The sequence below is a fragment of the Sprattus sprattus genome (assembly GCF_963457725.1).
Source record: "Sprattus sprattus genome assembly, chromosome: 10".
NCBI classification, from domain to species: Eukaryota; Metazoa; Chordata; class Actinopteri; order Clupeiformes; family Clupeidae; genus Sprattus; species Sprattus sprattus.
This window is the reverse complement of record NC_137908.1, coordinates 26968795-26980364: the sequence shown is the minus strand read 5'-3', so window position 1 is coordinate 26980364 and position 11570 is coordinate 26968795. Positions and strand designations below refer to the sequence as shown.

Genomic DNA, 11570 nt, shown 5'->3' with positions numbered 1-11570 from the left:
CAGTGAGCCAAATGAGAACATTCTGAATCAAGTACTTCTCCAGCTCAAAGACCATGTTGAAAGACACGGATTCACAATGAGTGGAAACTTTGGACTCCCTGAACCAGTTCCACATCATGACCATAGTCAGACACCCCACATCATCCAACACGAGACAGAACACAACCTGGAGGAACTTCAAGCTCATATCACTCAAGCAGAACAAACAATAAATCACGAACAACATACTGTTATAAAAACAATCTTAGAGAGTGTGGAACAGGGACTTGGAAAGATGATAGCGCTTGATGCAAGTGGTGGGACAGGAAAAACCTTCATACTGAGCCACATCCTGAACAAAGTGCGCACACAAGGCAAAGTGGCTCTTGCAACTGCCACAAGTGGCATTGCAGCAACCCTGTTGCCAAAAGGCACCACTTTTCACAGCAGGACAAAATGTCCTATCATCCTCACTGATGAATCCACTTGCACTATAAGTGAACATGACAGCACTGCAACACTCATTCGGATGACGCACCTGATGGTTGTGGATGAAGTGTCAATGATGGATCGTCGTGCGTTAGAAGCAGCAGACCGTACATTTCAGTGGCTCCGTGGATCTGACAAACCATTTGGTGGAATCACAATGGTCTTCAGTGGTGATTGGAGGCAAATACTTCCCTATATACCACACGGTAGCCGTACCGACATTATAGGAAGATGTTGCAAGAGCTCATACCTGTGGAAACATGTTGAAACTCTTCGCCTGACAATAAACATGAGGATCTCTCAAGCTGCTGAACATCAACAAGCTGAAGAAGAAGACTTTGCCAAATTCCTCCTAGACCTTGGCGAAGCAAAAATTCCTACAATTCCTGAATTGGGTGAATATGCTATTCAACTCAACAGCACACAAACAGTTCCTGGTGACAAACTAAAGGACATTGTAAATTGGGTGTATGAAGACATGTTGGCCAACATTTCCAGTCCAACATGGCTATGTGAACGTGTCATATTATGCCCAACTAACTCTGAAGTCGACACAGTAAATGAATACATGACCAAGATCTTCCCTGGAGAAGAACATGTTTGCAACAGCATTGACACAGCAGATTCTGAGGGTCACCATGTGTACCCTACTGAATTTTTAAATACACTCTGCCCTTCCGGAATGCCACCTCATCGCATCACTTTAAAAGTTGGAATGGTGATCATGCTTCTCCGAAACTTTGACCAACAACATGGACACTGCAATGGCTCAAGATATATCATAGAGCAAATACTGCCACACCTCTTAGTTGCAAAATCTGTGATTGGGGTCAATGCTGGACGCACTCTTTTAATTCCACAAATCACTCTCATACCGTCTGACAACATCTTTCCCTTTACCTTACGCCGTAAACAATTTCCAGTGAGACCCTGCTTTGCCATGACTGTCAATAAGTCACAGGGTCAATCTTTACAGCGTGTTGGTGTTTTCTGCACAAGAGACTTCTTCAGCCATGGACAATTCTATGTTGCAAAGCAGAGTTGGCAAATCAAACAGACTTTGTATACTTGCTCTAGACGAAGAAACAAAGAAAAAGCGCCATTTTCTGAGCAATGTTGTTTTCACTGAAGTCCTGACACACTAAACCATCTTCAGACAATAAAAAAAATTCCACATGGTTCCCTGAAAATCAATATCACCCCTCTATTAACACTTGATCCTTTAATTGTTATTATGGCCCCCTCCACCCATCTTTTGTGACCGTTATAGTCCTACTGTACATGTATTTTATATTTTGACATGTATATAATAAAGACATTTCTTTGTATGGATGAGACATGGGTCGTGGCACTTCTTCAGCAAATCTGTCTCCCTATTGAATTGCACAGGTAATATAAATTACATTCAGTTGACATAATCCCCCCCTTGCTGCATCACAATAATACTTCAGTGTAACCTGTACCTATGTGCAAATATGTCTTGCTATTACACTAACCAACAGCAACACCTATGTCTGCTAACACTACAAAATGCATAATTCCTACGGGCACTGCACTAGTCTATCTATAAATCCAGGAATCTCTGTGTGTGTGTGTGTGTGTCAGTGTCAGTCTGTCTAGGGCGTATCTCCCTGACGGTAGTTCCGTTAGTTATGAGATTTCGCATGTAGCTTACGCATGTCATGAACCTGTGCATCCTTGATTTTGAAGATTTTTGAATTTATAGTTCGCGAGATATTTGTATTTTACCGTTTCCCATAGGAAACAATGGGTTATCGTTTCCCGTCCCGTCGGCACTATGGGTAGTGACGTCACGATCAAACAATATACGCGTAGTAACTATCCTGCCTTCACTCAAAGTTCAGAATACCGTTGGATAGAGGAGGTGAGGTCCGCATTCAAATTCTTCTTGGTGAACAGATACAGACTTTTGCTCAGGTAATCTTAAGACAGTGATTGATTTGATCTATTAGTTTATTTTTAAGCTTCTTTATATTAAGTTTCAAAGTAATGTAGCTTACGCATGTCATGAACCTGTGCATCCTTGATCTTGAAGATTTTTGAATTCGCGAGATATTTGTATTTGAAGGGCAGAAAAACCAATATGAACCTGCTAGATCCTTGCAAAATAAATACATCAATGGAATTGTGGGTGAATCTATGGAAATATCTGTAGATAAATTATTATTATTATGGTTATTATTATTTTTTATAGAAATACATTTAGTTAAATGTTTTTGTTTTCATGACACTCAAGGTCAACATGATAAATAACCGTAGCCTGGACATTGGTAGCTGACACTTTATAGCGTGTCACATTACGGCTGTTTAACAATGTTAAACTAAGTAAAGTATAGGAATACTAGGTCTATAGACTATCTATTTCCAGACTACAATAGGCTTTAAGTTATTGAGAGGTAGTCTTGCAGTGCAAGGCTAAAGTAAACTAAACGCTGTTTTGTATGAAACCTTATTAGAAACATAACATTCAGCTAATATTATCAAAATGTTTGAAGGCACAAAAGTTATATTTACATTTAGGTACCAAACATGTCAAAACCCTTGCTCTCTCCTTGACTACTGAGGACATATTGTTCGTTTGATGTAACAATACGGGTTATCCTCTGATGTAACGCACTGTGAAGGTTCGCACTGTATACCTTTTGACCCATTTGACTTGGAACTTCAGGTCAAGAACGTGGCGGGGGTGCGTCTTTTTCCAGTCAGTCCCTGCGCAGTCGATTGGCTAGTGTTGAAGCGAGAAGCCAGCGGAAGTGCTTAACTCATGTGACAGGAGGAGGGAACTGCATGTACTTTTCTAGACTGTGAGGCATTGAATTTTGTCAGTGTGTGGCTACACTCACCAGGAGGTTAACTTGGAAACATCATAACTACTACCATCATGAAGATCTGGACCTCTGAACACATTTTTAAGTAGGTCTTCGTACATTTCAATTATCTAACAGCAATTATACTTGTTTTCTATTAAGCTACATTTCTTTATGAAACTATGTGAAATTGCCATTGAATAACCTAGCTTTTTGCTAGCCAGCTAGCTGTTCTAGCCTGCAAATATTAGCCATATACATCGTAACGGGGTAAAATACCGTCATCCGTGTGTTATCGGCTATGTTCGCGTTGTCATGGTAATCTATTATTAAACTTAGCATATCGATCGTTTAACAGAATGGCCGATTTTTAACAAACTGCTGATAACTGTCATAGCTACGCTAGCTAGCTAACACTGCTAACAGTAACGTTTAGTGTAAAAGTAACGAATGGCAAACATGCATAACGTTGGGTTATTTGATAGGGACATTGCTTAGGTTTTTAGTCCTATTTGGTATGTGTTGCATACCTGCAATGAGTTATATGATCGCATTGACGACCTGCTGTCTGTCAGTAGGGTTCTAAACTTTTGCCGGTGCCCGGGATTTAATGCTGGCATATTTGACAGTGTAACATAGGTACTCGACCTTGTTTATTTTTAATACACGTCAGACGTGAACATTGCAGTTTTATTATTTTATTTTTGAAGATCCCTAGTGGAATTAATTAAGCTGTTGGTGCAAGTTACACTGAAATGGAGACCTCCAGTTTAGCGCTAAATTAGCTATTCCTAATGTTAGCCGGGTGGCCCTTGAACCATAGACATCCTATTACGTAATAGGATGTCTATGCCTTGAACGGACTAGCGTTAGCTACTGTGTCCACCATAGACATCATATAGTGTCCACCGTACCCATCTAGTTAGCCATTTTGGTTTGCGAACCCGATATGATCTTGCATGTATTTTTGTTAGCGATACTCGAAAGTTAATGAATTGACGTTAGTTTTTAGCCGGTAGGTTAGGGGTTTCATCTACCCAATGTCAAACATATGTATGGAAATAAGTACATTTACAGAAGTTTGAGCTTGTTAAAACCCATTTGAGATTGATGTCATGTAGATTAAGTTAACGGTAGCAAGTAGAAAAGGAGCTTTGCAATATAACGGCACTTAACGGTGTTTGGAATGTAGCCGATTGATGCACACAATCTTAATTCTGAAATATGTTTACACTAACGTGACCCCTTTCAATGTTAACACTTTTTTTCAGGGGTCAAACCAGTGGAGCATGGGATGGGTTCAGTCCGAAATCGGCTAACAATCCAGTTCATTTGTAATGGTTGTATTTAACAGTTGGCTAGTAACCTTATGGCTTAAAACTTAGAAGATCTCTGGATGGTGCGTGTGATTGTCACCTCCGAGTCCGACCGGCGTTCAATGTCAGCTATAACGTCGTACTACGACATGCTCACTTATTGCGTAACTACCCTTGACTGAACAGCTAGTTGCTAACCTTTTCCCCAGATTTTGCCGCGCCTCCTGACTTGCGTCAGCGTGCACGTGGTTTCTAGCGAATACCATGGCAACAGCTCCCACAGTTAACACTTTGAGGAGTGCTTTCTTTTTGTAAGGCATTCCAGAATTACACTGCACAGATCTAGAACTTACATTGACTGCCATTCATAATGGTGGCTTAAGTCCATTATTACATCTTCAAATGGAAACTTAAATTAATTATAATCACATATTTTTAATCGTACTCCTATGGAATTCTTTTTTCCTTTACAACGCTGAAGTTAACAGGCTAGATGGCATTTCCTCTGCATTTAAAATGAGTATTGCTTTAGATTGTTTTCCTTTATTGAGCTTTTAGGAAATCACAATTGGAGTGGCTACAAGCTAAAGCTGAATTTTGGTTGTAGGTACATCAAAAACCATGTGGAAAGAGTTTATGGGGTATTTCAAAAACCATGTGGAAAGAGTAGATGGATTGACATGTGTGAGGTTAGTCTCCGTTATCCAGGTGTCTTGGTATTACGCTAGCTTTGAGATCCGGCCTTAGTTCAGTGATTTTCACTGATCTTATGCAACTCACAAGGTTTACATTATAGTGAGGTGAAACTCCAAATCATGTGGCTAGAATGAACAAGGCATGACATCTCTTGCTGTGAGAGTGTGACAGTACCAGTTGATATCAACCATGGGCTATCCAAGGTCCCACATAAAGCACACTTTGTAGAACCAGGTCAACTGAGGTGAATGCTACACCACGTGTATTTGGCAGTCAGGGTAAAAGTCTGTGTCTGTCCTATTTTCTACAGCCACCCATGGGAGACAGTGACCAAAGCTGCAATGCAGAAGTACCCCAACCCCATGAACCCCAGTGTGGTTGGGGTGGACGTCCTAGACAGGAGCGTGGACGCCCAGGGACGGCTCCACAGCAAAAGACTACTAAGCACAGATTGGGGTCTTCCATCAATAGTCAAATCGGTGAGTGAGAGTGCTTCTGGCCTTATGTAAAACTCACTATATCCCTGAGTGAATAGTTCTGGATGTCTTAAATGAGTAGTCCTCTACCAATTGTAAGCCAGCATTCTTTTATTTTTATATATATTTATTTAGTTAAATGTGTTAATGTTAATTGACATGTTTATCAGCAAGTGGACCTAGCCAGAAGATGTCCTCAGGTGTCACTTCCTTTTGTCGTAGTCATGGTACTTCCTACCACTACCTTAGTTCTCAGTCAGCATTGGGCTCACTCACGTTATCCAACAATACAGTGCCAAATTTAAGTTCCCTCCACATTAGCTGCCAGGTAATGTGTCCAAACAGCTGACCATGTTGAAGGTCTATTTCTGTATGGGAAAAAGGCTGCTAGAGGGGTGACATGCAGGGCTCACTGCCAGTTCATTCCTGAGTCTTGCACATGCTGTCCAGGGCCATTCTGAGGGAACGGAGCTGTAACCCTTGTGGTATGACGTAAGAGCGCTCTACCAGTAGTATTTTTTCTGGCTGGCACAGACAGAGAGGCACTCTGAAGGCCCTCACCTTTGGACTTGTACAACGTGTGCTACCCTTGGCCTGTGCAGAGTGCTGTTGTGCACATTGATCTAGCTCAGTCACTGAAAGATTGGCAGTTTTATGAGCTCCCCTCTATAAACTGCGTGTCTGAAAATGTTGTGTAAATGCTGACACGGCTGCTGCCCTAGAAGTGATTACAATAGTAGGCCAGGTTCAATTAGTGAACCTAATCTTTGCCCTACTGCATGGAATTCTTCATTTTTGTGTGAGCTTTCTGATTTGAAAGTCACGCTGATTAGGGAAATATTTTACAGCACTATTTGTCTTTGACCATTTGGAGATTGTGGAGTGGCAATAAAGTAAATGAGAATACATGAAAAATGCAAAAACAAAAGAGGAAATCTTCAAGTCTTAAAATTTCTGTTCTATGGTGGACCGCTTGACTGACCTATTAATTTGATCACGTGTCCATACAGTATTACATGATTAAAGCTAATCAGTCTGGGATGCCTGCAATAGAGTGAACTAGGCTGACCAATGAGTGTGCACCTCTTGGCGTAGGTCCATGAAAGGTCACAAAAGGTAGTACGAGTCATCTATTAATAACATACCTAAGTCCATGAGCACTCTTCGCCTCTTACTTTCCATGAGGTAGGCTATATCATGAAAAGTAAACTCCAATATCACTCACTATAAATGCCCTTCTAAAAACTAAGGAACCTCACCCTGGTAAACTAAAACTACTTGCAACAAGTGATTGAAGCAGAGCTCTGTCTAATATGCATGAGGGATCTTGAAATAAGAAGGGCAACTGTCTGACTAATTACTGAGTGAGAGGATTACCTGTTCTGTTGCTAGGTAGATTCGGTTGACCACTCAGCCAGTATCAGCTAAGGGGAGAACACTATAAAGGTGGCACACATTGTATGTATTGTTTGGTCATCTGGTTTGTTGAATTTGTATGTTTAATTGTGTCCCCTCAGTTCATTGGTAACACACGGACTTGCACTTACATCCAGGAGCACTCGGTGGTGGACCCCAGAGAAAAGACACTAGAGTTGCAGTCGGCCAATGTGAGTCCCCCAACAACACTTCTACCACAGCAACCCGCCCTAACCACGTTATAAATACAAAGCCTTAATGTTCACATCGTGGGGGTTAGGTGTTCATGCATGAGTGTTTGCAAGCTTAAATAATGGGTGATTACAGTTGAACCATCTCTGGAATGAGACCTGACCAGATTAGGGCAGAACACAGAGTCGTTTCACAGGGCTGGAAGTGAACAGAGACTTGACTGTTTTTTTTTTTGTTTGCCGTTGCAGCTCACATTTACAAACATGGTTTCAGTTGATGAGAGGCTGATATACAGGCCGCACCCAGACGACCCAGAGAAGTAAGACCCTCAATATTCTTCATCCTTGTCATGTATTCTCGTATGAACGTTTCATGGTGCTCTGCCAAGTAGAGCACACGTCTGAATTGAGCTTTCGTGCTGTCCTGGTCTACTCGCCTCTTAATGTCACACAGTGACTGTACAGGGATAAGTGTCCCAGTTTTGCTCACTCTGTTAATCTCTGCAGGACGGTACTGACACAAGAGGCCCTCATCTCGGTGAAGGGAGTGAGTCTCAGTAGCTACCTGGAGGGGGTCATGGCTACTACCATATCGACAAATGCGGGCAAGGTGAGTGAGTGCCTTTGCAGGGCCAAGAAACAGTCATGTAATAATCTCATCGATACCAATAACTTTTGCAAGATGTCAACAGAAGTTTTCCTGCCGAGGTCAGGGTTTACGCTGCAAAGAAAGATTATTAAATGTAAAAAAAAATCTTCGTAAATTTGGATCAATGCAGTAAAGCCTTCTGAGAGCAGACATACCCTCATGCACGTAGACCACAGCAATGTATAAAAGATGTATTATGACCCGTTGGAAATCGTACAGTAGACTGACATTAAAGAATCTACTTACCCAAGACTTAACTATATTCTGCACCTTGAATAACCAACTATGCATTGTCATTTCTGTACACAGGGTAGGGAAGCAATGGAGTGGGTTATCCGGAAGCTGAACACGGAGATCGAAGAGCTTGCCGCAACAGCCCGTGGAACCATGCGAGCCCCAATGGCAGCAGCGGTCACTGAGAAATGACCCTATCCCCCTCCGATACCTATCTAACATCTCTCACTCTTTCTCTGTCTCAATTCTTTCTCTCTCTCTCTTTTTCTCTCTCTCTCTCTGTCTCTGGACTCTTTTCCTGTGTCCGCACTGGCGACCAACCCCCTTCTGTGTTGCTAATACCTCCGTAACTCTTTCAGTTATTTATTTATTTTCCATTCATGGAAAGGCACTCTATCCATCTCCCTTCGTCAGGCCTCTACATTAGACGCCGAAGGGATACATGAATGGCAACACACAAGGAGGCTGATCTCATACCACAGCCTCAAGACAGACACTCTCGAGCCTGCCTTTGGGTGGACACTTAAGGACTGGAACTCATACAGGTCACAGGGTAGGAATGGGAAGTGGATATGCAATGACAATAAAAAAAGGTACCAACAAAGGACGCCAGTGCCAGGAGCTATCCCTAACAAGCTTTTTGCATCTAGCCTTTGCCCGGGATGAGTTGTGTAGCTCTCTTGTCACATGGCCAGCATTCTGACCAGTGGAAGTGGTTTTATTTTAAGAGGGCTGCACTGGAAAACAGCAGCGGTCACTGTGCAAGTCCACCTGACTCATTCCGTGCTCACACATGCGGGATAACCACAACAGCAACAACTAATGGTGTCAGGTTATGAAAGGATCAGCAATGGCTTTATGCAGTACAGTGCCAACAGGAGTTCTTATCGAAACAGCACTCCCTAAGCCTGGTCATAGGAGCTGTCTTCAGAACACCTCGGTCCAGTCTCAACAGCTATTTTGTTTAACGTGGGGAAGAGCTAGCAAGGGTTTCCCTTCTGGCTCCTCCAGACTTGAATGTCAAGTACTGTACCAGTAATAACAATAATAAATAGTGAATAACTTAGACATTGTCATGGCTATTTTTTATTATGGATATGTCTATTCAAGAGAAATTATTTTTAAGGGAACAAAATCTGGTTTGTTTTCTTTTTCTGACAATAGTTCACAGAGAGGACCATCTTGAATGCTTTATATTTAGGTATTGAGTGTTGGCTTGATGTGTAAGGTGGCAGTTTTCTTTTTGAGTAGATCTGCCCTTGAGGAGCAGGGTGGCTTCCTTAAGAAAACTGCCTGCAATACCAATTAAGTTCCCCCACCATTTGATATCCAGTTTTGAAATATATTCAGAACTGAGTCTTATCTAAAGCAAAGGTAAAACTATATTATTTGATCTACATCTCAAAGGCATTTAAGGCAAAGCAGTAATCAGAAATTGTTACACGGTGTCTGTCTGGACAAGTTATCCTTCTGGGGTCACCTTTGAAGAGGGTGGCTGTTGCATGTTTGATAAAGTTGTCAGATTGTTGTCCCCAAGCCGTGTCTAATGATGGTACTGTATTTGTTTCTAAAATACTTCCACACAAAAAAACTCATCTGTCTAACTTGTTACGTTTTTCTTTGAAGTTTTGTTTTTACTCAATCTCTGAATGAAAATGCTAGTTTGCTTGTAGAGGAAGAGCTATGACTGCATACAGATTTAAACTGTAGGTGGGGAAGGCATGGAAACTGTCAGGAAAGCTTGTCTTTTTAAGAGGCCAATATGTAAAGTATGGCAGGACATGTGGTGAGTTGTAAACATGTAGATGTAGACATCTTTTGATGAAAAAAATCTGCAGTTTTCTTTTGTTTTGGTTAGTTTTTCGACATTGGAAAATAAATATTTATTTATTTATATGATGGGCTTCATATGTTTTTCCATGCAGTGGTGATGGCGATGGAAAAAAAGATGCAACTAATGTACTTTCCAAAACACTGTTATCTTGAAGGTCAATGTGCTTTATTGTATGAAATGCAAAATAGACAGGATGTTGCATACAATATTGTTAACACATTTTTCTTCTAGACTGACTCCTGTTTGCAGTGTTTTCTCAGTATTACACTTGTAAATGTACCTCAAGGAAGCCTTTTTAAATTGTGCACTGCATTTAACAATGTTCACAACATTCAGACTTAACAACGGCTACTGGAAAAGCATATCTAATTTGTTTTGTAACACATTTACTCATTTTAAGTCATTGGTTGGGGATTATTTGCTTAAAATAAAGAAAAGGAAAGATAAACTTTGCTCATTGATGTTTTTAAGATTTGCACGAATGTTGAATGTTGAACAAGGTTGCACATCATTGGCCCTAATTTGGTTGATGGGCAACAAGCAACAAGTCCGCTGTGCATGAATTTATTTAATAACTTGCCAGAATAATCTTGCTAATTTACTATTATTAAACACAATAGGACATATATAATAGCAACACACTTTACTCATCGCCCATCAATGAAATTAGGGTCCCATATGTAATATATCGATATATTGATACATACAGTGCCCTCTGGAAATATTGGCACCCTTGAGTCAAAATGAGCAAAACGAGATGAGAACATTTCTTGATTGTTTATCCTCATGATCTTTCATTAAAAATATTTACAAAAATCTAACCTTTAATTGAAGTAACATAATTGAAAGAAACATTGCAAAAATATGTGTGCCACAATTATTGGCACCTCTTCATTAAATGTTTTGGGCAGCCCCCCTTTGCCAAGATAACAGTTCTGAGTCGTCTTCTATAATGCATGAATCATGATGAGGTTGGTGAACACATGGCACGGGATATGACTGAGACCATTCCTCGATAAAGTAGCTCTACAGATCCTTTAGATTACAAGGTTGTGAGGTGTGCTTCGGGTCATTGTCCTGGTGCAGGGGTCGTTAGGTTTTCATTTAATATCTGCTGGTATTTGATGGAGTCCATGATACCATGTATCCTAACAAGATGTGCGGGCTTTTGGAAGACAAACAGCCCCACAACATCAAAGATCCGCCGCCATACTTCACAGTGGGTATGAGGTGCTTTTCTGTATGGCTATCTTTCAGTATACACCAAACCCACCTCTGATGTTTGTTGCCAAAAAGCTCTATTTTGGTCTCATCAGACGATATAACCTGGTCCCATTGAAAGTCCCAGTAACATTTGGCAAACTGTGGGCGCTTTAGTTTGCTGTTGATTAAAACCTCCAAAACAACTTGTGGTGATGTAGATGGCGTCTGATGGTAGTTTTGGAGACTTTCTGAACCCAAG

General features: G+C 41.0%; 1 protein-coding gene across 2 annotated transcripts; it reads left to right on the top strand.

Annotated features, from left to right (window-relative positions):
- The first annotated feature begins 3288 nt into the window (after positions 1–3288).
- On the top strand, positions 3289–10556 carry prelid3b (PRELI domain containing 3). Of its 2 annotated transcripts, none has more exons than XM_080846223.1 (6): positions 3289–3402; positions 5619–5787; positions 7302–7391; positions 7641–7711; positions 7899–8001; positions 8350–10556. In XM_080846223.1, exons 1-6 carry the CDS (start codon positions 3371–3373, stop codon positions 8464–8466), a joined length of 582 nt encoding a protein of 193 aa, XP_080702349.1. In that variant the 5' UTR covers positions 3289–3370; the 3' UTR covers positions 8467–10556. The 2 variants fall into 2 exon arrangements, with proteins under 2 accessions (XP_080702349.1, XP_080702350.1); XM_080846224.1 differs by having other exon boundaries at positions 3333–3406.
- Positions 10557–11570: the final 1014 nt, after the last annotated feature.

Bases quoted from the DNA above. Each gene is read 5' to 3' on its own strand.
- prelid3b (XM_080846223.1), top strand. From the start codon at position 3,371: ATGAAGATCTGGACCTCTGAACACATTTTTAA. The intron at 3,403-5,618 runs GTAGGTCTTCGT...TATTTTCTACAG, and splicing joins ACCTCTGAACACATTTTTAA to CCACCCATGGGAGACAGTGA. The intron at 7,392-7,640 runs GTGAGTCCCCCA...TTGCCGTTGCAG, and splicing joins TAGAGTTGCAGTCGGCCAAT to CTCACATTTACAAACATGGT.